Source organism: Bufo gargarizans, chromosome 5 (genome assembly GCF_014858855.1).
Source record: "Bufo gargarizans isolate SCDJY-AF-19 chromosome 5, ASM1485885v1, whole genome shotgun sequence".
NCBI lineage: Eukaryota > Metazoa > Chordata > Amphibia > Anura > Bufonidae > Bufo > Bufo gargarizans.
The window spans coordinates 441,301,645-441,327,363 of record NC_058084.1 but is presented as its reverse complement, the minus strand read 5'-3'; the positions used below and the strand labels follow the sequence as shown (position 1 = coordinate 441,327,363).

Sequence of the window (25,719 nt, the reverse complement as noted above, 5' to 3'; positions counted from 1 at the left end):
AGAAGTTTACTACAAATGAATGGCCAACAGGGTGTCACCAGTTGGGGGGGGGGGGGGGGGGGGTTCCTGCACAGTGTGACATTGTCCAAATAGTGCTGTTAGGGACACACTCCCAACATAAATCAATATCATATAGTTGGGGTCCGGCACCAGCACCCCCAAGCCGATCAGCTGTTTGATGAGAACACACCTGCTCTCAATCGACACTGGAGCTGCAGCTCCAGAGGATAGGTTAATGCTACCGGAAACCAGACAACCCCTTTAAGGCCTCTTGCAGACGAGCGTGCCGGATTCAGTCTGGATGCGTTGCGGACGGGTACAGGGAAATCCGTGCGAGTTTGCACGCAATTTGTCTGCGATTGTGTTGCGTTGTTTAGTTTTTTTCCACGCGAGTGTAAAGCATTTCTAATGCGTTCTGCACGCGCGTGATAAAAAACTGAATGTTTGTACCCAGACCCGAATCCGGAATTCTTTACTGAAGTCCGGGTTTGGGTTCGGTGTTGTGTAGATTTTATTATTTTCCATTATAACATGGTATACGGGAAAATAATAGCATTCTTTAATACAGAATGCTAAGTAAAATGTCCATTGAGGGTTAAAAAAATAATAAAAGAAATTACTTACCTCATCCACTTGATCGCGCAGCTGTTATAGTCTTCTTTATTCTTCTTGCAGGACCTGCGATGACGTCACGTAGTGAGCGCGGTGACGTCGGCGCAGGTCCTGCTGAATGAACCGTTTTATATCCATATCATTTACCTATCAACCCTGTATCCGTATGTGCAGTAAGGCAGAAATACTGATGGGGAAAAATAAAAACACCACAAAGCTTAAAAAAACTAAATCTGCACCTGGGGCTGACACATTACTGAGATACTGCAATATGGAGGCTGGATCAGGCCTAAAATCTTATTTCATAAGGGCAAGACAAGAGTAACCGGAATGGAGGACAGATATTCCATAAAACATCATGCAAATAACAAGCGCTAATGCAGAGCAACCCAACTTCCAGAGGCTGACCAGGGAGACACAACCGCAACACGAATTAGAAAATAAATCGCTGGCTGTTTAGTCATGAAGAAATCAAAACCACAGCGGCGTCAGTTAGGTCACATGTTCAGGATTTGATAAGGATTTAGTCGCAGGTTCAGCATCTGACATCCTGCATTTCCTACTCCGTGCACAGGCAGCGGAAAAAGTGGCGCGGAATAACAACCACAACCGAGAATTAAATGACTAATCCTCATGCATCTCTTCTAGCGTAACGACGGCACAAATGACAATTTAAAGGGGTTATCCCATGATTAATGTAACAAAAAAATATATATATATGCCATCATATAGTACATACTGATCTCTTTCTAACAACCCTAGAACCCGTCCTGTACCTCACATGGATACAGAGATCGCCATATACATTGCTCTGCTAGATTTAAATTAAAGGGGTTCTCCAGGCTTTTAATACTAATGACCTATCCTCAGGAATATCATAACAGCAGCGAGCAGGAAGTGAGAAGGGAGACGGCACATGCGCAGTGCGCACCCCTTCCCTTCATACAGCTAATCGGCAGGGGTGCTGGGTGTAGGATCCCTGCCGATTAGCTGTATGAAGGGAAGGCGAGCGCACTGCGCATGTGCCATATCCCTTCTCTCTTCTTGCTCATAGCTGTGTCTATGGCGAGCAGGAAGAGAGAAGGGAGACGGCACTGAGCGCGCCTTTCCTTTCATACAGCAGATTGGCGGGGGTGCCAGGTATTGGAGGATAAGTCATCGACACTAAAAGCCCAGAGAACCCCTTTAAGCTGGCAGCTCAGGGAGCATGTCCATTCAGCTGCAGCTCAGGAGACATGTCCTTTCTGCAGAATATTTTTTTGTGGGACGACCCCTTTAAGACTCAAGATTTGCACAGATGATACAAATATAAAAATAAATAAAAATAAAAAAAATCATCCTAATCCCCGTATACGGCTGCCTTCGTGTTGTGTGTGTATCTTAAATGTCACAGCTACAAAGTAACTTTGGCTCATTAGCGTCCTGTCGAGTGGCTGGCCTCACCTTTTCAGTAGTCACAGTCAGAGCGGGAACTAATGATGCCAAAGGCTCCATTTGCTTTCTGGATTTCTGTCTGTGCTTTTCTTTTTCTTTATGTTTCTGAAAGGAAGAAGGGAAATTGGTCAGGATTCATTCAGTATATAAAAATGAAAAAATATATATATATTTTTCAATATTTGAACACTGCGAAAAGAAAAACCGCATTGGATTTATAAGTCTTATTGTGTCATTATAAAAAAAATAAAAATAAAGAAACGTAAACCCTAAGACGGCTAATGATCAGTTTGCCCTGAATCGACTGGTCTCCAGCCACGCACATGTTCAGTGAGGCTCCTGAAACCCTAACCCTAAGTTCACACCTGAGCGTTTTACAGCGCGTTCAAACGCGCTGTAAAACGCTCAACACATGAAAACCAATGCTTCCCTATGGGAATGGTTCTCACCTGGGCGTTTTACAGCGCGTACGATCGCGCTGTAAAACGCTCGACGCATAATCAAGTACTTGAGCTTCTTTGGGGCGTTTTGACGCGCATTTGTGGCCATAGGACACTGCAGTCAATGACTCAAACGTGCGTTTACTATTACAAAAAACGCGCATAAAAACGCGCGACAAAAACGCGCGTGAAACGCGCGTTTGAGAAACGCTCAGGTGTGAAAGCAGGGTAAACCTCGCACTCCTGAGCCATGTAATGAGGATCTGCCTTAAAGGAACGCTGTCCAAGCGGCCTCCTTCTAACCAGATCTGATATCGTATATAAATGCACACAGCGTCCACACATGGAGCTACTGGGGCTGGCAATCAGATTATTTAATATCAAAGGGGATCTAAAAGGTCTACGACGACCTTTTTTCTCTGGTAAAAAGACAGAATCCCGAACGGAAACTGAACGGACTGCATTATAGTCAATGGAGTGTCTTTAACTTCGTTCGGCCCAGTTATGTGCTGAATCCAGCTCTTTCGTTATGTTCTGCTCCTCTAGCGGTGTTGTGAAACCACTGTTCCCTCTATGCTAATATTCTTCAAATTTCCCAAAATCTTTCACTATTTATGCCCCACGACTGCGTCCACGGACCTGCAAAATTTGGATGCGGTCCGTGTGCTTTTTTTTATTTATTTTTTGCGGACCCATTGACTTTAAAAGGGTCTGTGTTCGCACACGGCAGATTTTTTATTGCAGAATTTCCCAGGCCTGAAAATCAGTTTCCATTCATTTGGATGGGGGAGGCAAGCACGTGGATTTCTGCGAGCTCCATATAGGTGAATGGAACTGATTTTCAGGAGTGGAAAATTGCGCAACAAAATATGCTTGCTCGCACCTAATAGGATCTCAGCAGACATGTTCTATTTTTGTAGATGTTGGGGGTTCTTTTTCTAAGCAGAAATACGGCTAAATTAGGTGCATTTCTGGCGCAGATTACAGCGCAAAGGGCCTTCTCTGCGACTTCTCCCCGTTCATGCCAGATCTACAATGGTGGACGGGGAAAGGGTCTCATTCATCATTTTCTACACTTTGTTTAGGCTCAGAAAATGGTCTAAATGTAAGACAGCAAGGAAGTGGTCTTATATTTAAAACTGGTGTTGGATGCGCCAAAGTTATGTAGAAGCCGGCGCCTCTTCATAACTCTAGGAGATCCACCGCCAGTGCAGGGCCTCATTAAGACCGGCGTCTAAAACGGCGGTCTTAATAAAGGTGTTCCTTTGTTCACAAATTTAACAACTAATATGAATTTTAAAAAAGACAAAAAATTTTGATTTGTAAATGGTTCAGAGAACTTTTAAGAAATCCTTGGCCCTAGAAGACCAACCCGCACTCATTTTAGGCTTCAGATTCTCATAGTCATGCGATCTTGGTCAAAATGTTCCACATTTGTAAACTTTTCACAACTTCAAAGAAGCAATAGGAATTCATAACATTTCGGAGAAAACACATACCGTTTACACGTCGGCAAAACATCAGCACAAGGGGGTTATTTGTATTTATTAGAACAGAGGGAGAAGAAAAGAAAACACCCACAGAAAGCAGAGTGTTGACAGATGGACTATTTCAGCTTGGGAGAAACCCCCCCCCCCCCCCAAAAAAAAAACAATCGGCCCTATTAAATATCAGGGGCAATTTTGATAGTTAAGTGACCTTTTGGCTCCGGGATCTCAGGAGACGTTTCATGAGACTATTAAATGTCTGTTATAAGCACGGCTTATTTAAGTACACACATGGCTCGTCTCTGGCAAGAAGTCCACCTAATTAAAAATCCTAAAAATAAGCAGCCGAGGCTGTAAACATGGCGTGAATTATTCGTAATTATATATATATATATATTTTTTTTTTTTTTTTTTTCGGGGATGTTAAAGAAGAATTAATAAAATAAACTCGACAAGTTACTGTTTAGCAACAACAGCTGGAAAAAAAAAAAAAAAGTTTCCAAAAATCTGCGGCCTGGCCTAGAAAGCACTTGGCAGGGAGCCTGGAGCGCCGGGGTTGGGAAGATCAATGATTACTTTAAAAGTGAAAGGGGATTCTGGGTCAGAAAATTTCACGCGCCATTCTCTCCTCGCTGCTGTGTTTTGGAAAAATACACGTGGATCATTAGCTCGCTGCTTGGGCCAGACGACAGCGAGGCCTGAATTACACAATACGAGCGTAAACTAATGTAACTGTGCACGATGAAGGCCAAAGGGGGGGCCCTTTAAGCCTCTGTCGGGTCAGTATACATTGGTATTTACACTACTCCATGCGTTTTGTTTTTGGTTTTTAACCATAGGACCCAATGGGTGATGCATGCCACTGTATAGCATCCATCAGAGGAATACGTTAAAGGGGTTGTCTGCTTTTTACTATTGATGACCCTTCCTCAGGACAGGTCATCAATATCAGATCAGCAGGGGTCCAACTCCCGGCACCCTCACCGATCAGCTGTTTGAACCCATTCACTTCTATGGGACGGCTCTGTAATATTTACTTGAACCAACAGAGCCGTCCCATAGAAGTGAATGGGGATGGTCAGTTCGTAGTGTTCGCCAGTGAACAGATGCAGGCTGCCATCTTTAGTAAGGTAGACTCACCCGTCCGGCAAGCCCTTACCTGTGCCTGTGCCGGGAACCGGTCTGAAATCAAATGCAGTCACCGGGAGCAGGCAGTTCCGAGAACAGCCCGATGAAGGCCCCATGCGGCTGTTCTCAGAACTGCCTGCTGCCGGTGACTGCATTTGATTTCAGACCGGCTCCCGGCACAGGTAAGGGCTTACCTGTGCATCGCTGGACGGGTGAGTTTATCTTACTAAAGATGGCAGCCCACATGTGTTCGCTGGCGAACACTGCAAACTGACCATCACTGATGGGGACGCCATACTTGTAATTACACCTGCCCACCACTACAATTGCTGTGGCCAGCAGGTAAACAGAGCAGAGAAGGCAGCACTCGTATGAGCTCTGCCTTCTCATCAAACGGCTGACTGGCGGCAGTGCAAGGAGACGGACCCCCACCAATCTGATATTTGAAGACCTATTCTGAGGATAGGTCATCAATAGTAAAAAGCGGACATCCCCTTTAAGAGGAAGCCATAAACAGAGCCTAAAAAATGACCAAGACCCTTCAGCTATGTAATAGGAAGCACAAGGCACTCATTCTGTTGTCATAGATGTGCTTCTGAGCATTACAAAGGTAATCTCGACTAGAATAGATGCATTACATGACATTAGATGACCCCTGGATTATTCACCTGCCAATATTTTTAGTGATTCAATCAATTCACGAGTGATGTGCGCAGTGGATGGCTTGTTTCACATTTCAATAAATGTTTACTAACTTTACTATAGATCGATAGTACAAGCGACCACAAGAAACTTTGTAATATGTTTTATCAGTGAGAAATTTTCATGTTATCAGCTGCCCCCCCCCCCTCCCCTTTTCCTTCTACTTGCTTTTCACTTTGAAAAATGCCTTTTTCCTGCCCGGGATGGGATATTATCCCTGCAGGAGGATTATATTACACATGTCACCACCATGACTAGGAGAACTGCGAACTAGATAATCAGCAAGCACAGAGGAAAACCGCTAAAACAACGCCGGATACAAGTTGTATAATGCCCAGAAGTAGTGTTATTCCTCGTGTAAACACACTGTACTATTGGTTATTGCGCCTTTCCTGACTTGTCTGCTTTAGTAACACCTTGTGTTCCCCATGTAATAATTTTGTAGCATCTATTCTTATGACTCTGTGATGTGGCATTCCTTTATTATTCCTGCTAGAAGTTATGAATGAATTGCCAGCAGTTTGCAATGAAGGTCCTGATGGGTGTTACCAGTTGGGTGGGTGTCCCTGCACAGTCTGACACTGGCAGCACTGATTGGATAGTGTCAGACTGTTCAGGGACCCGCCCCCCAACTGGTAACACCCATCTGCAAACTGCTAGTAGTTCATTCATAACTTCTAGCAGGAATAATAAAGGAACGGCACATCATAGAGTCATAAGAATAGATGCTCCAGAATTGTCATTAGATGGGGACTGCAAAGTAGTTTGTACAACAGACATGTCAGGAGAGGGGGCAGCTCCCGAACCATCTGACACATTTAGAGCACATTCACAGGACCCACACCTATTGGGAGACCCGGCCCCAGGTTGCTGGTTCCCAGCGTCTGTGTTCAGTGTAGATGTGCGCAGCTCTCTCCGCTCAAGTTCATGGAACTTACAAAATGTAAATGCCCGATGTAGATCAGATAGAACAGGTTTACTGTCCCTTTAAAACAGTACTTTACAGGTTCCAGAGGACCGACGAGCAGGATTTCTAGGACTATCTGCACGTGACACAGTGATCGTACATCAGATCATCATCAGCCCATGATCCTTGTACTACAGACACGGGGCCGAGCACGTCATGGCGGTGACCAGAGCAGAGCGCAGGCTGCACAATCGCATCCAGTCCTTGCTACGTCGTCCTTATAATCCATTTGAGGAGATTTGGAGGAAAAGCATTTCTTCCTCAATGGTAATCAGCGCAAACCCAGTTTTAAAGTGACAGCCCGGAGGCTTTTTCCGCTCCTTACTTCGCCGGGCCTTTTCAGATAAGCGCAGCTACACGATCTTCTCCGGGGACCTGCGAGCACAATGGAAGCAGTTTGTGTTTTCCTGAGGTTCCACGTGAATGAAGTTGCAGGAAGAAGGGCAAGAAATAATGGATTGCCATCTGCGCACTATATCAGGGAAGCTGCCGCGTTTCAGGAGCTCAATAACATTTAAAACAAAAGGGTTAAACCTGATCTTGTGCCCTCCTGCACGCTCTGCGGCCCCCCAGGCAGCACCTCTGTACGTCACACAATAATTATTACGGCCAATAGAAAAGGTTAGTGGGAAGAGAATACAAACTTCTTAAAGAGGCCTCAACTAATCTGTATCAGCAGATATTGGCAAGGAAGAATATGCTTTTAGGGACCTAATAGGTGGAGACACCTCTAGCCAGCAAAATAAGTAGGGATCAAAATAAGTAGGAATCAAAACACTTCAGTTGAGGGACCACTCGTCCAGGGCTGTTTTTACCAAAATTCTATAATTCACCCATATGACGCATAAACTATTTATTTCTCCCCCCCCCCCCCATATCTCCTGATCAACTTACACAGACAGATGCCAGGATGGTTGCTCCTTGTGGATTTCTCTATGGTACTACTCACCCCATCTGGCATATGCCTAGGGATTCAAACTGCCAGCACTTTGCTCTGTTCATACTGTAACCCGAGAATCTTACAAGAAAGCAACGATTCTCCTGATATTTGGAGGTTCCCACTTGTGATGTGAGCACAGCCTCCGTGGAGGCTGACATCAGGTGTAACAGGCAGGTGACCGCTATATCAGGTGTATGGCAGCACATACATGGCCTCCTGTCTGATATAAATAAGGGGGGTATATGATTTATGAGTTTTCTGGCATCAAGAATATGCAATTTGTGCAAAATACAAAAACAAATTATTATTTTTTTACATTGCAGCTTTTTGTGTTTTTACGCTGATTTAAACTAGGCTGGACTTCGAGTGAGGCCAACGGATTTACAATCATTTACGTCGTAGACTGGCGTCAATCACAGAGCAACATTACACCAGCTCATAGCTCGGCTAATACATGTATATTTGCCGTACACGTGTGCGCGCACCTGTCTCGTGTTACAATAGGATAAGTCATTTGTTTGGATCTGACCTCAACGAATTTTACTTGATGCCGAGCGCAGACTGCACACAAATAAGCCGAGGCGGCTGGCAGCAAAATCTGTGTTTGTTAACCAAATGCCCTGCGCCTCCTCGACCAATATTTGACTCCCAAGTATTTCCATAGAATGTAAGATGACGGCAGACCGCGGCCAGGCCACACGAGCTCATGTATACGGCACGTCTTGTATGTGTGACCTCACTTAGGCCTCATGCACATGACCGTATGTATTGTGCAAATACAAGTGTGCAAACCGCCGATCAGCGAAATACTCCGACAGCCATGTCTGCACTTTGATTGACAGGGCCAGGCGTGATTATGTTTTCACTGCCTGGTCCTATCATAGTGCAGAAGGCGCGGCAGTTGCAGAGAGAGCAGAGACTTCAGGTGTAACGGCAACACCCCCATTGCACCTAGAGGCTCATTTGCATATTTAAAAACATCTTTTTTTTTCTTAGCAATGCCGCAACATATGAACATGGGCCCTACACGGATGTCTTCAGCTGCCAAGCGCACATGTAACAGGTCAGCCAGTGTCATAGGAACAAATCTGCTGACAGATGCCCTTTAAAAGGGGTTCTACAAGACTGGGGACCACTGGGGACCCCTTTCCATATGAGCAGGCAGGGTGCAGGGGTTAACAAACAAAAAAAATAATAACAAAATTCATCTGTCACCAGTATTCTGGTTTCCCAGCAGAGATCCCTTCTCCTCTTCCGGTCCCCTCGCAGGATTGGAAGCCTGACGTGCCATCTACAGGCACATCACCACTGCCAGTCAATGGTCTCAGCAGTGATGTGTGCAGGCACGACTACTGCTAAGGCCACTGACGGGCATGAAGCAGGCAGGTCCAGTGCAGAAGGGAGTCGGGTGCTGGAACGGGAGCACCGGTGACGGGCGAGTCTCCAGTGACTGGCTGAGAGGTCTATTCCTGTGAACAGGCACCAGGAAGTAGAGAGCAGCAAGTACACGGAGAAGCATTGGCAGGGGAATTTTTTTTAATTTGTTTTTTATAGCATTTTGAGGCTTTTCTAAATCATTTTTAGAACCTGGATCTCCCCCGTAAACGCACAAAAAAATATATCTGCCATATACAACGATGATTCCAAAGTCAACCTCTAAACTTTTCTTTTCAAACATACACAGTCATATATCGGTCAGAAAAAAACTAATTGATTGAATATCCCGGGTTTAAAAATACAAGCTTTTAGGGCCGTTAATGGCTCTTCTGCTGGCAGTAACACAGCGTATGCCTGCCGCTTTTTCAGGCGCTCTGCGGTCTGCGCCTTGCATCCTGTAAAACAGCTAAATGGTGACATTTTAAGTTGCCCCCTATTTTGTGCTATAAATGAAATGTATTTTACTGTACGCTTCGCACTGAGCCGCACAGCTGACAGCCAGCGCGTCTACGTTCGGATAAAGCTCCTCCACTGAGCTAACTAAATCAAAGTGGTAGACGACTTGCAAGTCAGCGGGGAGGCAAATTAGTATTTAGTCATGCTCTTTATATTTTTATTAAAAGATTAAAACTCCGTGTGAAACGCATGGCATGCTGCCACCGTCGAGGGGCTGGCTGCCAGCACCACTGCAAACACATGCCAACAAGGAATCGATCTAAGCTCGAGGAATGGCTCCGCCATGCACTCCACCTCGCTACGGTAAGTTAGATTTATTGCTAAACAATATAATTAATAAGGACGGCTAAGGATTTCGGCACAAAGGGAAGGGGGGCAGAGCTAATAGGTTTTAAATAAATTGGACTTACAGATTATCGGAATCACGCCGTGTGAATCCCTTCAGCGTGTTTACCAACCTATCAGACATATTCCTAAACTTCTCATCTTGGCAAAGCTTTAATTGCAGACCAGGAGCGGGACCGACGTCTTAATCAGCCAACGCAATAATGGATAGGGACCTGTGGACACCCCACCGCCGGACCAGATGCTTCACATTCTGAATGTGAAGCCATCTCGGAGCCCGCGTCTGTACGTCTCTTTTCTACGAATGTGTTAGGGCACACGCTGCAGATTTTATTGCAGAATTTTTCGCGGCTGAAAATCAGTTGCACGTGCTCAAATGAATGGAAAGGACTTTCAGTCATGGAAAATTCTGCAAGAAAATCTGCAGCGTGTGAAGGCGCCCATATCAGCTTATTAGCCTGCATCACCATGACACAATTAACCTCTACATTTTGTCAAGGGCCAATTTAGGGCTTTAGGCCCCTTTCACACGAGCGAGTTTTCCACGCGGGTGCGATACGTGAAGTGAACGCGTAGCACCCCCGCACTAAATCATGACCCATTCATTTCAATGGGTCTGTGTACATGGCCGTTGTTTTTCACACATGTTCTGCGTTGCAAATGCAGCAGGTTCTATATTCTGCGTTTTTCACATGTCTATTTTAGTAACTAGTTGCATCCCCCATGTAATAACAATTCTGGAGCATGTATACTTATGACTCCACACTGTGCCGTTCCTCTATTATTCCTGCTAGAAGTTATGCATGAATCGCTAGCAGTCTGCAATGAAGGTGGAGAGGAGTGTCACCAGTTGTGGGGGTGTCTCTGCACAGTCTAACATTATCCAATCAGTGCTGCCAGTGTCAGACTAGGCAGGGACACACCCCCAACTGGTAACAACCATCTGGACCTTTACTGCAAAGTGCTAGTTATTTATCCATAACTTCTAGCAGGGATAATAAAGAAATGGCACAGCATGGAGTCATAAGAAGAGATGCTATAGAATTATTAGTACATGGGGGATATGCAAGTAGTTATTAAAAAGGCATTTCAGGCGTGATGGCCTACTCTTAGGTTAGGATATCATTACGAGATCAAAGGAGGTCGGGCTTGATGTGTGCGTAATATTACAGCTGAAGGCAAAGCAGCAGTAACCTGTAATACTGGGCTCAGCAGATACTAAAAATGCAGCACTAAACCTCAAATAATGCTACAGGGATCACTGTGGCCCCTTCAACAGCTGCCAGGAGGGGGCCAATAAACTCATGCCAATTTAATATGATGGCCTATCTAATGCCCTGATAAGGCCTTGCCCACTGATTACCTTAGGTCAGTGTCAGGGGGCCATGTGAAGTCCGGGAAAAAACGGTCCATGTGTCGGCCACGTCTCCTGGACCAGCCGTGGCTCATGTAAACTGAACTCCTAGGATCACATTGATTGACACTTCCTGTCTGACCGCGGCTCTGCTGTACTGTAGTCAGGTCACCCTGTGGCTACGGTACAGCAGACTGACGGTCAGTCGGGAACGGCACATGGACACACAGCCATCTTGTCCGACAGATGATGGCCGGATCCTACTGACAAAGTCATAGAGGGGAAATTTTCTTAGGACAAAGTCCACTGGTGCAAGATGCCCCAAAATTATTAAAAGGCGGGAGGTCCGCGCACCAGAAACTGAAATCTACAGCACATAGGTGACTGTGTAGACCAGGCATGCTCAACCTGCGGCCCTCCAGCTGTTGCAAAACTACAACTCCCATCATTCCCTGACAGCCTACAGCTATCATCCTACAGAAGGTCATCGTGGGAGTTGTAGTTGTACAACAGCTGGAGGGCCGCAGGTTGAGCATGCCTGGTGTAGACAATAGGTGTCGGACTTCAGAGACCACTCCATGGTGAGCTCGGCATAAAATATGCAATATCTGCGCAAAAAGACGCGTGGGCAACAAAATTCTAAACTTCTCTCTGCCAGGAAACTGGCATCTACATCCGCTCCCCCCATGGTTTGGCAGCTTTTCACCGTACGACTGCCAAACCATGGGTTTCTATTTAAAAGATATATGTTCTGTATTGTGTCTTTTTAGCATTTATGATAATAAGGGGATGGGAGCACCAGAAAAGTGCCCGGAGCACCAGAAAAGTGCCCGGAGCAACAGCAACCATCCCTACTTATTACTGTTTATTTAGCGGTATCGGTCTGGTGGTATCAAGCACAATTAGTACCAGGCATGGTGTAACATCTGACAGGCCGCGAAACGGGGCAAATAGAAAACTGCCGCTGTGTCAAAAAATATTAAAGGGGTTTTCCGAGACTTCCTCTGGATAGGTCATCGGTGGGGGTCCGACACCCAGAAAACCCACCAATTAGCTGTTCACAAAGGCAGCAGCGCTCGCAGCTTTACCTAGGCCGAGTGACATTACCTTCATCAGTCACATAGCCTAGGCCTGTGATGGCTAACCTCCAGCACTCCATCTGTGGTGAAAATTCGACTCCCAGCATGCTCCATTCATTTCTATGGAGTTCTGAGAACAGCCAAGCAAGTGTGCATCTTGGGAGTTGTAGTTTTACCATATCTGGAGTGCCGGAGGTTAGCCATCACAGTCCTAGAAGCAGCTCAGCCCCATAGAAGTGAATGGGGCTGAACTGCGATACCAAGCACAGCCACTATACAATGGGTGGCGCTGTGCTTGGTGAGCGAGGAGAAGGAGACAATGCTACTGCGAGGGTAAAGTCTTGGAAAACCTTTTAAAATACAATTCAATTTAATCACTTTCTTGGGAGATACCTCTTTGCAAATTTGTTTCCCAAGGAGCATTACCGATGCGTCTCCACACCCTGGAGTACTTCCAGTAAGTCTCCATACAGGACAGGTCTCTTTCAGGCGATTCATTATTTCTCAACAAAGTAACCGTTCCTTTGTTATTCCTCCTGGAAATGTAATAATGAACTGACAACTAGGCGTTAATATTCCCTTTGTCGAAAGGATGTCCCCCTACGCAGTCTCATTACTCTCTGGACTGACTGCACAATATTACACTTCGTAGGAACGCTCCTTATTGCCAAGGGGAACGATAAAATTTCGTTGTCCATTGTCTCATACATTTCCAACAGGAATAACAGAGAAATGGCGCAATGCAACGTTCTAAGAAAATATGCTTCAGGATTTTCCGTTTTATCGGGAATGTGTCTATTTACTGAAACAAAACACGTCAGGAGAGGCGTCGGGTCCTATAGAGCTCAAAGGCGAGGCACCCCAAGCTTCACTGATGCCTCCAGAAGATGCATCCGTGTTCTCATGAATATTTTGTCGCCGCACAAGATGTCTGCAGCTTGACAGATGCACTTTAATTGTGCGCAGACCGGCTCACATGTTCCACGAGCGGCAGCCAAGTGTAAAGGAAAAGGTGAGGTCTCTGATCAGAGAACACGGGCGGACGTGAGACTTCCTCGCTGAGAATACATTGTAGGTGGGAGTAGTAGACCACGCCATAGTCAATATTAATAGGCTTGGCACACAGTCCCTGCTCGCACTAATCAGCACTTGCTTCTATTATTGCAGAGACGTCACACTTCATTACTATCACCTCGTAATTTTAACTTGCTTAATAAAGATTACCGAGCCCCCCCCCAATCCCGCTACACAGTGCGGGTCTGTGCCATTAACAGCTCCCATCTCTAGATTAGAAACAATCGCTTCAGTCTGTCCGCCAGTGAGGAGTATCGGCTTCATGGTACAACCACAAGATCCGGCATCAACCTGGGCGGTAGACCCACATCCAAATGCTATTAACATAGCAGGGGACTGGGGGGGGAATTCTAAATACCGTGCATTATAAACCGTTACCAGCAATGCGTAATTACAGCGCCACGACAAGTACGTTGGTCAATTGGAAAATTGTCAAAAACCTTTTACAGCGTCTGCATATTTTCTGCGGACAAGGAGGATTAATAATGCGGTCCAAGCCAAACCACGATTTCAAAGATCGGATATTGCTCAGCACAGCTAATTGGATTTCGGCACGTTTACTATATTTGCACCTTTCTAAAGGCGTTAAAATGTTATTTTTTTCCATTTTTTGTTCTCCACAAAAGGCCCACAGAAAGTAGCGGAACAGATGATACAGAATGGGGTCATTCATTGGATACAGGGCCATGGAGATGCTTGAGCCGATAGTCTGAGCTTGTGGCTCACCTCTAATCCCGCAGAGCCGACAACTGCTGGAAAAGTACTACTTGCGGCATGCCTCGAAAGTCTGTAGCTGTCCGTAAATGCTGAGAGTTGTAGCTTCACAACAACTGCAAAGCCAGGGGTTGAGGCCACTAGTCCAAGGATGGGTCAACCAGAGGAAGACGTGACAACCACCGAAAAATCCCAAAATGCAGACGTTCTACTAATATTTCAAATTACTAAAGATCTAGCGGCCATTCACAGCGGTGCATTAGGTAACCACTTGATCTATGCTGCAGTATTGCTCTATACGAATCCAATATTTTTGCCATTTTTAACTAAAAAGATCACAATTAGGAAATCAAAATCAGTGCGGTTATTTATTACAGGAGTGCGCATCCCAAAAAGATATGGAGGTTGGCTGCTTCGATACGAAGATCCTGAGCGGAAGTGACCCTTGGAGAGAAAGGTTAGAGGGATACACAATAAGGCCTCATGCGGTCCGTGTGCCGCCCGCATCTTCTTTTTTTTTTTTTTGCAGACCCATCGACTTCAATGGGTCCAAGGTTGCAGAACTGCCACATTTAGCTAATCTGCAATTTGCAGACCGCAAAACACATACGGTCCTGGGTATGTAGCCTAAATGATACAAAATTAAAATCTAAAAGTACATTTTAAAAAGTGTTATAAAAAAATAAAAAAAATAAATGCTCTTGGCACCAACCTACGAGTCTCACAGTGACTGTCAAGTCATCCCCCATAAAAAAGAAAGGGAGCCCTACACGCCGAGCTGCATCGTACTTTATGTGTGAATAGGTTCAGGATAGAAATCCAGTCAAAATGTATTGTGTATTGATGATTCATTTTTCCTTTGAAGGGACTCTATCAGCAGTTCTGAGCCCTCAAAACTGCTGACAGCATTACACCTGTGACAGGGTGAGCAGCACAAACCTACTTTGGAAGATGGTCAATGTTTTCTTCCTGGGCTGTGACAAAAAATGCTGAGGAGGCGGTAACTTGATGGTTTGGCCTATCTCACAATATGGAGGTATATTGCTAGGATATGGCATCAGTATCCAATGTGGGTAGGGGGAAGGGGTCACACCTCTGGGACCCACACCTATCTCTAGAGCAGGGCCCTTGAGGGCGCTGGAGCAGGCATCCTCTATTCACTTCTTTGGGAGTTTCAGAAATCGCCGAGCGCAGTGATTGGGTCGTGGTGCACTCTCCGTCGCTTTGGGGGCCCATTTCTAAAGATAGGTGCTGGTCCCTGAGCCTATCAGACATTGGTGGCATATCCTAATGATATGCCATCAAAGTGCAAGATGGGCCAACCCCTTTAAGTGCACCGATACCTTCCCAGCACCTCTGCTCTGGAGTGCCATCACGGGTGCTGCATGGGATACATCAATATCCCGGTCATGCAAACTGCACGACTGTCTCGCTAGGCATGTCTGCAACACTATAATCACCTCAAGACTGCGGACGGGCTCCTTTTGAGGTGAACCTGTCATGCTGAACATGGAGTCTGATCTGCAGGCGCCTTGTTATAGAGCAGGAGGAGCTGAGTAGATCGATATATAGTTTTATGGGCAAAGATTCAGTATAAATTGTAATTCATTTCAATCTCTGCTCATTCTACACTTTTATGACAAAGCCTAGAGAGACAAGTGTCCATCACTAACAGGACCGCCCACTGGACTCCTAAACATAGATTGAACAGGAATTTAAATTAAACTATACTTAATATTTTCCCATAAAACTAGATGTCAATCTGCTCAGCTCCTCCTGCTCTACAACATGCTGCCTGGAGAAACGACTGTAAGCACTGCCGGACACAGCATCACAGACATGTTATGAGCCCATATCTTCTCCGTTTGGATTGTTCAACGTCCTGGGAAGAATAAGCGTCGCCCGTTTACCATTTTCAAGGCATTTCACGGTGGCTTTGAACACGTGTCCTAGTCCCCTTTGTGCTGCAAAAACAATTGTTCCTTCTTTTTCAGAGGTGGATGGGCAACAACACGATGAGCCGGTGGGTATGCGAATCCAGAAGCACATGCAGAGGGTAAATGAACGAGGTGCCAGGTCATGCTGACATCACTACGAATGGCAAAACAAGACCATGGGCAGAAGCTCAACTAATGAATGGCAACGGTGAAATGTCTCGATTGAGCGCGCGTTCCATGCATGCGGAAACAGCGAGTAAACTTACTTTTTTCTCCTTCTCATGATGTTTATCCTGAGAGTGAGAGGAAGAATCACTTAAACTTTGATCAAATGATCTACTAAAATCCAGTTTGCCTTTTTTCTATAGCGTAAAAATAAAAGAAATAAGTGTTGCCATTACACCTATAGGCTCTGCTCTCTCTGCAGGAACAGGCATAATCACTCTTACGCTGCCTGGTCCTGTCATTTAAAGTCAAGAGGATGCAGCAGTTGCAGAGAGGAGAGCCTCTAGGTGCAACGGCAACGCCCCCGTTGCTCCTAGAGGCTCATTTGCATATAATAAAACATCATTTATCTCAGCAATGTGGGCACATATGAACATGGGACCAACACAGATGCCTTCAGCTGCCAAGCGCACATGTAACAGGTCAGCCAGTGTCATAGCTACAAAACTGCTGACAGATGCCCTTTAAAGGCAGTCATACACAATCAATGGCTGTCAGCTGAACGATCATTTGTCCGAAAGCTATCTTTCCCGACTCCCCCACACAATCTACATTCAAATCAATGAGGAGAGGGAGAAAACCACAGCTGGACACTTCTGTCAGGAGATTATGTCCCAGGGGAACAAAAGGATTGAATGAAAATATTCACTTAGCCCAATCCAGCTCTTTCCCGACATTATCTCTCCCCACACACATTAGACTGTTGGCTGAATCCACTGTTACCGGTGGCTTCAGCTGACAATATAGTAATGTGTGTGGCAGCCTTAGGCTACTTTCACACTAGCGTTCGGGTGTCCGCTTGTGAGCTCCGTTTGAAGGGGCTCACAAGTGGACCCGAACGCATCCGTACTGCCCTAATGCATTCTGAGTGGATGCGGATCCGCTCAGAATGCATCAGTCTGGCAGCGTTCAGCCTCCGCTCCGCTCAGCAGGCGTTCAGGTGTCCGTCTGGCCGTGCGGAGGCGTGCGGATCCGTCCAGACTTACAATGTAAGTCAATGGGGACGGATCCGTTTGAAGATGACACAATATGGCTCAATCTTCAAACGGATCCGTCCCCCATTGACTTTACATTGAAAGTCTGGACGGATCCGTCTGAGGCTAATTTCACATTTTTTTAACATTATAATGCAGACGGATCCGTACTGAACGGAGCCACCGTCTGCATTATATAAGCGGATCCGTCTCAGACGGATCCGCTCTGAACGCAAGTGTGAAAGTAGCCTTAAAGGGGTTCTGCACCTTTTTAAAGGATAGCTCATCAGCATCCGATAGGCCGATCAGCTGTTTGAGAAGGCAGCAGTGTTGGCAGCAGCGCTGCGGCCTTCTCACATTTTTCCGCCACCAAGTGACGTCACGACTTTTATCGCTGGCCTGGACGCAGCTCAGCCCCATTCACTTCAATGGGGCGGAGGCGCGTCCAGGGCAGTGATCGTAGTCGTGACGTCACTGGCTTGCGGGAAGCAGAGAGAAGACTGCAGCGCTACTGCGAGTGCCGCTGCGTTCTCAAACAGTGGACCGGCGGGGGTCCCAGGTGTCGGATCTCCACCGATCAAATGCCTAGTGATCTATTGAAAGGGTCGATAATCAGTAATTAAAAGGTACAGAACCCCTTTAAGTCTAATGATGGCTGCAAGTGACCAAAGTGCTATCGTACAAACACTAAACCAGAAATGCACAACTGCCTGCAGCAGGAGCTTCCCCCCTAACATTTTTGCAGTACAACATAAAAACTGTTAAAGGGATTGTACCATCTGGACATTCATGGCCTATGTACAGTATACTCCATAAATGTCCGATGGGTGCACGTCCCACCTCTGGTACCTGCTCCTATCTGAAGAACAGGGCCCCGTTGTGTGGCGCTGGGAATGTACAGGAAGCCGTGCATGCCCGGCTCTCTCCATCTCTTGCTATAGGACTTCATAAAATAGTCGAGGGCGCTCCCTCTGCTGTCTTCAGAAGTCCGATAGCCGTTTAGGGAGAGTGCCAAACATGCGTGGTTCCCAGTGGCACGCATACGGGATCAAATCCCTGAGGTGAGAGCTGCACCTGACCCGTATTTGGCCTACCCTCCGGACAACCCCTTAAAGCCCTGTCTAAAACAGAAGCTGCAGGAGAATACCGCTGTGCGCATGTAGAAAATCGTGCAGACTGAACAAGAGTGGGATCAAATGTATCCCCTGTTCGCTTGTATCATTTATTTCCAGATTTAGCGTTCCTTTAAAACATGGTTTTACGTTAGATTTGGAGCTCCGTATCCGAAAATCATAGCTCTGATTGCCATAATGATATAGGACAGGGATCAGCAACCTTCGGCACTCCAGCTGCTGTGAAACTACAACTCCCAGCAGGCATCATGCTCACCTGTTTGTCTAACTCTCATAAAAGTGAACAGAGCATTCTGGGAGTTGTAGTTTCAGAACAGCTGGAGTGCCGGAGGTTGTTGATCCCTGATATAGGAAGACATTAATGAGCGCAATATTGGGAAAAATACTCCAAGTATTGCAGGGTGGACATGTACTTTAACAACGACCTTTTGTGCTCCCTCCACGCCTGCTGCACGCAAATCTTCTATTACCCATATGAAAGGAATTTCTAATCCTGGAAATGGAAATGTATTCAGTGGATGCACATTGAGCAGCAGAAATCTGGGGGTCGCCTCCTGCACAGGGCATACCAGTTACCAATCCGAAGCCTCACCAGTTACACAGGAATCTGATCGCTTATTCCAAAATAATACATTACGAATGCTCTCGTTTTACTTTTGCAATTTAAGGAGGAAACAAAAAGGGCCCTTGGCGAGGAATTGCATGGCGGACAATGCAGGAATTCAGTCAATCGAGGGGCAAAGCAGTTTATTCCTGCAAACTTCAGCTCATGATATGCGTAAAGAACCCTTTGTGCAAATGTGCTCCATACTTCCCAACTACGCAGAGATTACACTGTAAATAATATCCCTGCAAATGGATTAGACATTCCGGCATTAACATGGCGATTACAAGGCAGCCGTGCAAAGGAATATGCCGCTTCACAAAAACTATGGGGCCGTGATATTGAGCGATGTCACGTGTGATCTGCACATGGTCATGGTGCAGTGACCACTGATGGTATGGTCATGGATTATGGCACGCTTTGTAGTCAGAGGCATCGGCAGCTATTTGTATGTCTCCTAGGTTATGAATGAGACTGGCGCAAGAGTCAGCGTATGGGCCCTGGACCTCAGGGATATCAACTTGCAGGAGAAACACTACTGCACTGTAGGGTCCCACAATGAAATAGATCGCCCCTCCAGTCACACCAGAATGAAGCCCAAAAGGCCTAATGTGGTTACAGTTTTAAATAAAATTACCATCCCCCTGATGTCTCCTGAAGTAGGCGCTTGTATTCCCACAATATATCCTGGAGAATCTTTTCTTAGAATTCTCCATTGGGAAATTAGTTAGGGCTCATTCAGATGGTCGTATGCTGTCCGCAAAAATACTGAAAGCTATCCGTTTTTTTTTTTTGCGGATAGCTGATATTCACGGACAAGTATAGGTCAAGTATTATTTGTTTTGCGGAACCGTGAAATAGAAAAGGGCCCCATAGAAGTGAATGGGTCAGCATCTAATCTGCAAAAAAAATAACGGATCCGCATTTTTGCGGATAGCATACGGCCGTCTGAATAAGCCCTTAGTCCTAAGAAATCGGCTACTAGGTTTTACCATCCCCCCCTTGTCAATGGGGCATGTCCCTACACAGTCTAAACATAATCTAGCCAGGGCTGACCATGCCACCCTGTGTCAGGGCACTACCCACTGGCAAAGCAGGGGTTAACCGGGGATTAATAATGATGACCTATCATCAATATCAGATCGGCGGGGGTCATACACCTAGGACCGCCACTGTCTGAGCTCCATGAGCGCCACCGCCTCTTCCTAGGCCATGTGACGTCACCGTACATCAGTCACATGGCCTAGTTGCAGCTCAGTCCCCCGGTGAGCACTGTAGCTTAGCCGATTGGTGGGGGTCCGAGCCCTGTGGATAGGTCATCGATATTATTTCCCTGATAACCCCTTTAATTTATTCATATATTTCCCGGAGGAAAAACAAGGGAACGGCACTGCGCAGACGCTCCAGAATTGTTGGGTCATAGGGGATACAAGTATTCAGACAAGTCAGCGAAGACTCTCCGTCACTATAAATTGAAAAAAATTAAAAATAAATAGGCAAAATGCATCACACGGAGAAGCGGAGACTAAAATACCCCAAAACTTCCCACCTGTTTTTGGACAATACTTCAGATTGATATGCAACAAGAATTTACCACATTACAAGTCACTTCTGCAAAAAAAAAAAAAAAGTCATTTCTTTCAGCAGACGCTTTCTACGAGTTAACCACACGGCAGATCCCCGATTCTTCACAGAAATTAAGAAGGCACCAAGAAGAATTAGGATTTTTCTTGATGTTCTGTAAATTGACCCCACAGAAGAACACTCAAAGCAGATGGAGAAGGATAAAGTCACACTGTGGTCGCCCACCAGGACTTAGTCTTACGTTTATAAACCCCAAGGGTCGCATTCACACAGGACAAGTATTCGGAAGGAGGCTGGATTGACAAAGCCTGATGCAAAGGCCCATACAGCTTGCACATCCAGCAGTGACAACCATAATTTTTGGGCTTGGTAACGGGTCGATCACCTGTCACTGATCTGATCAATCTGTCGGCCCATTGCTGCCCTGTTCACACCGGGGTGAGGTACTGCAGCTCAGCTTATGAATGCTCGTCCGGCCACTTACCAGCCTGTGTAAAAGTAGATGCCGACCTTTGGGCACATCTTTCTATCCTCTGATCACCACAGCTTGCGGGTGCGCTTGTGACCGTTCTAATCTGACCCAAAATTTCAGATTCTGAGCGATACAGTGCGTTTTGGCCTCTTAAATGACTTCAGTGAAGTCCTTTAGCATTTTTGCAGGAAATCTGCATTTCTACACACGTCCACATAGTGGAATCAAGACCCAGCACTCGTTTTGTCGGGGTACACACCCAGTTTTAGAATGGCCTGTACCTGCTTATTCACAGACAAAACCGGCAACTTCTATTAAGCAGAGTGCTGAAAAGTGCAATGGCTGCACAGTGCTCCGTCAGGCTTGGTGCCAATACGCATCGCATCCGGACGGTCGTTTGATACCGAACACAGCTGACGGAATCTGAATACACAGAGCACCGGTCCGGTATCCGCTGCCTGAAAGCGCTGGACAGAAAAATGCTACAGGTTACGTTGTTCTGCCGGGGGTTAAATAATCCCGTAGAAAACCATAGGATCAGTGCCGGCATCAGTTTCCCTCAAGCGTTTCGGTGCCACACCAGAGGGAAGCTACAAAAAGATGGCCGGGTATATGGAAGCCCAGCCGTATTGAACTGCTCCTGTTTGAAGGAACTGATATATGTGTAACTCTCTACAGCTAGAGCAGGGATCAGCAGCTTCCGTCACTCCAGATGTTCTGAAACTACAACTCCCAGAATGCTCCATTCAGTTCTATGGGAGTTGTGAGAATAGCCGAGCATGTTGGCATGCTGGGAGTTGTAGTTTCACAGCAGCTGGAGTGCCGAAGGCTGCTGATGACTGTACTAGAGGGTAGCTTCACCTGGATGAACAGGAGATCAGGCGTCAACTCTTTTAAGGCCTCATGCACACGGCCGTTGTTTGGGTCCGCATCCGAGCCGCCGTGTGCTGTCCGCATCCGTGGCTCCGTTCCGCGGCCCCGCAAAAAAAAATATAACAACATGTCCTATTCTTGTCCGCGATTTGCGGACAAGAATAGGCATTTATATTGCCGGCGCCCGTTCCGTTCATTGCGGAAGGCAACGCGCCTTCCGTTTTTTGCGGATTTGTGGACCGCAAAAAACGGCACGGTCGTGTGCATGAGGCCTAAAGGATATGTTTAAAAAAAATATATAAACCTATCTATAGGGAAAACATAACAGGCAGGCAATGGCGGATGTAAAAGGGCTGTCATCAGGCTCCAGCCATGCCGTCGGCAGCCCGCCCAACCTGACAGGCACCTTCTCCACACAATTACCTCCTCTATTATGGTGTCCTGCTGGTGAACAAAATATATACTGAACAGTGGCCTGAACAAACCCCTATATACACCCTGTTCCCAATAATCTCACACTGGGCAGATACAGAAATCGTGGACAGACATATCGGTAATAGACGCTGCTCCGGTCCTTACCAATTTACTATAGTGGTATTTACAATAACCACAGTACTGCACATTGTCTGCGCCGTTCCCTTCCTCTTCACAAAGAAGTCCTGCAAACTGTGCGCTGAAAGAGAAAACCCATCAGGTTACGCGCTGGAAACGTTCAAGGCAATTTAACATGTGAAATGGAGCAAACAACATGGACAAATGAAGTCTTATACGTATTGTGTCATATTATCAGTGACAAATCTCTAAGCCAAAGAGGTCAATGTTTTCAACACAGTCTTTTTCTTATTCTGGAAATCAATGGTGATCTAAGATCGCAGACTTCCCCATTGTGATCTTCTTAGGCTACTTTCACACTGCCGTTTTGGCTTTCCGTTTCTGAGATCCGTTCAGGGCTCTCACAAGCGGTCCAAAACGGATCAGTTTTGCCCTAATGCATTCTAAATGGAAAAGGATCCGCTCAGAATTCATCAGTTTGCCTCCGTTCAGTCTCCATTCCGCTCTGGAGGCCGACAACGAAATGCTGCTTGCGGCGTTTTGTTGTCCGTCTGACGAAACTGAGCCAAACGGATCCGTCCCGACACACAATGTAAGTCAATGGGGACGGATCCGTTTTCTATGACACAATCTGGCACAATAGAAAACTGATCTGTCCTCCATAGACTTTCAATTGTGCTCAAGACAGATCTGTCTTGACTATGTTAAAGATAATACAAACGGATCCGTTCTGAACGGATGCAGACGGTTGTATTATCTGAACGGATCCGTCTGTGCAGATCCATGACGGATCCGCACCAAGCGCGAGTGTGAAAGTAGCCTTACATGTACCTGCAACACATCAGACTGTTCTGGTTGGCTTTCCTGCAGTACACAGCTCTGTCCATCGTGTAGTGGATAGAGCCGGTACCTGCCGAGCTCCCATTGAAGTGAATGGTGCGGCGCTACAGTTACCAGCATTGTCCGCTTCACACAGGGTCGTGCAATTTTGGCGCTAGAACTACTGCAGAACAGATGATCATAGATGTTGGACCATGATCACATATGGATGGTCTATCCTGAGGACAGGCCATCAGTATTAAAATCCTGCAGAACCCCTTTAAGCAGACAGAGTGGATTCACTAGTGCTGGTCACCATGCGTCTGTCAACCAGTGTCTCCTGTTAAGCAGTTTTCTTGATGTCTAACAACTCACCAAGTCACGTGGAAGGCCTGTCGACAACCATGTTTATTGCAGGTCATACAAGCCCCGGTAGCAGCTTTGCTCTCTCGCCCTTGCTCATCACAAATATAGCAAGTCTACAAATAAAGAGGAAAACGTGTAAGTATAGAAGCCACCCTCCATACAGTGCAATCATACGGTTATGATAGGTCAGCATTTCATTATTATTATTTATTATTAAAGCGCCATTCATTACATGGCGCTGTACATATGAAAAGGGGTGCACAAACAATTAAAAAAAGGTCAATAAGCATGAACAAGACGAGTTACTAAGGGTCCATTTACAAGTCCGCAAATGGGTCTGCATCTGTTCCGCAATACCCATTCATTCTCATGAGGCAGAACGGGTTGCGGAAAGCACACTATGTGCTCTCCGCATACACATTTCCGGAGCGCAGCCCCGAACCTCCGCTCCATTTATTTCTATGGGAGTTCTAGAGACAGCCGACCACAGCGCTCCACTATCTCCGGAATTCCTATAGAAATTAATGGAGCGGCAACAACGTGCATACCCGAGCATCCACTCCATTCATTTCAGGGGGCTGCAAGGGATACGGGGCCCCCGTTTTTGTGATTGGCGGGGGTGCCAGCAGTAGGACCCCCACCAATCTAATAGGTATACCCCCTTTAAAAAGCTAAAAGCACAAGTAGGTTAAGGCAGACAGGTCAGAAGCTATTCTGCAGTATAGCAGATAGTTTTCAAGAAACAGGGACCACCCCAGTTGCAAAAATATAATACTGCGTATATATACACACACTTGTCCTCTAGGGGTGCTATTATATGAGTGTCCGCAGTGCGATTACGGCTCATGCGCTACCGCTAATTACTGGGCGGTACGTGAATGCGCCACTGTTCCAATTGGCAAGCCCAGCAATTAGTAGTATAGAACCCCTAATAGAAGGGGCGCCGTCACAGCATTAGATACATGTGAAGTCTGATTTCCTCCATTATGTATATGAGACTACAATTTAGTAAATAAAATAAAAATAATAATGCAGCAGAAAATTAATCAATATGCGTTTCCGTTCTTCCGCCGTACGAATGTTCTGTTACATGAGCGCCAATTACTATTGCTGCAGGAAGTGTCCATCACGTTTCTGCCACCCAACCAGGCCCAAAACATACCCCCCCACACTGCTGAACGGAACTCTGAAACCCCCATTATACAATAAGGATCTATGGGACGCTGGAATCATTAAATACATACCCATGCAAAAACAATGCGGCCTACAGAGGGTCTGTAGAGGACTGGTGCACACAAGGGTTAAGGAGCCAGAGTGACTTAGAATTCAGTGCACATGATGGAGGTTGGGGGAAGGTAGGAGGTGAGTAGTTTCACGTGTAGCCTCTAAGTGATAACAAGCTAGTGGGGGATGGGTATTAAAAGCAATCAGAGAAGCAGCTGGAGGTCCTAAGCCAAGACTTACAGCAAGAAGAAGGCAGAAATGAGACCCTGGTAAAGGCAGAGCGGGAGTCATACTGTACCGGGCTGGGTAGGACCCTGGAACGTGCATGTATGGGATAGTCCTGGGGGGGGGTCTACCTGCAGCTGTGTAATAAAGGCTAGCCGGCATCTGGAACAATGTCTCCAATAGCTGATTATTATTATTATTTTTTTCCCCCTTTACGCACTTCTATAGGCGCAGCCATAATGGAAATGTTTCCTAAATCTGCTTATAGAGGATTGGGACAATTAGAAACTAGATTTCCAGTTATCGGCCATAGGCAAACAATGAAATACTGTGGGTCCCCGGTCATGTGGAGACAAAACTGCTTACAATAAATAAATCCGCAGAGCCAGTCAACTGAGTCGGCTGTAAGGAAGCGGCGTTCACGCCAGTGATTTGGTAGTTGAGTCGTTAGGCTGGTTCTGAGCCATGCAAAGAGGGCAAAGAGTGGCTGCATTCCCACGGGAAGAGGACACCTCCGGCCTCCTTGTAGGAAACAGGTTTCACTGTCCAGAATGGCTTTAAC

The 25,719-nt window shown here is 46.2% G+C and overlaps 1 protein-coding gene across 5 annotated transcripts in view; it reads right to left on the bottom strand.

Annotated features, from left to right (window-relative positions):
* Positions 1-25,719, bottom strand: part of MLLT10 (MLLT10 histone lysine methyltransferase DOT1L cofactor) — a 223,990-nt gene that overhangs the window by 80,599 nt on the left and 117,672 nt on the right. For all 5 annotated transcript variants that reach the window (XM_044295627.1, XM_044295626.1, XM_044295628.1 and 2 more), the window contains 3 exons: positions 23,718-23,821; positions 22,551-22,644; positions 2,056-2,151 (listed from right to left, as the gene is read on the bottom strand). In XM_044295627.1, the coding sequence (XP_044151562.1) occupies positions 2,056-2,151; positions 22,551-22,644; positions 23,718-23,821 (294 nt within the window). The remainder of the gene's footprint in view (positions 1-2,055; positions 2,152-22,550; positions 22,645-23,717; positions 23,822-25,719) is intronic.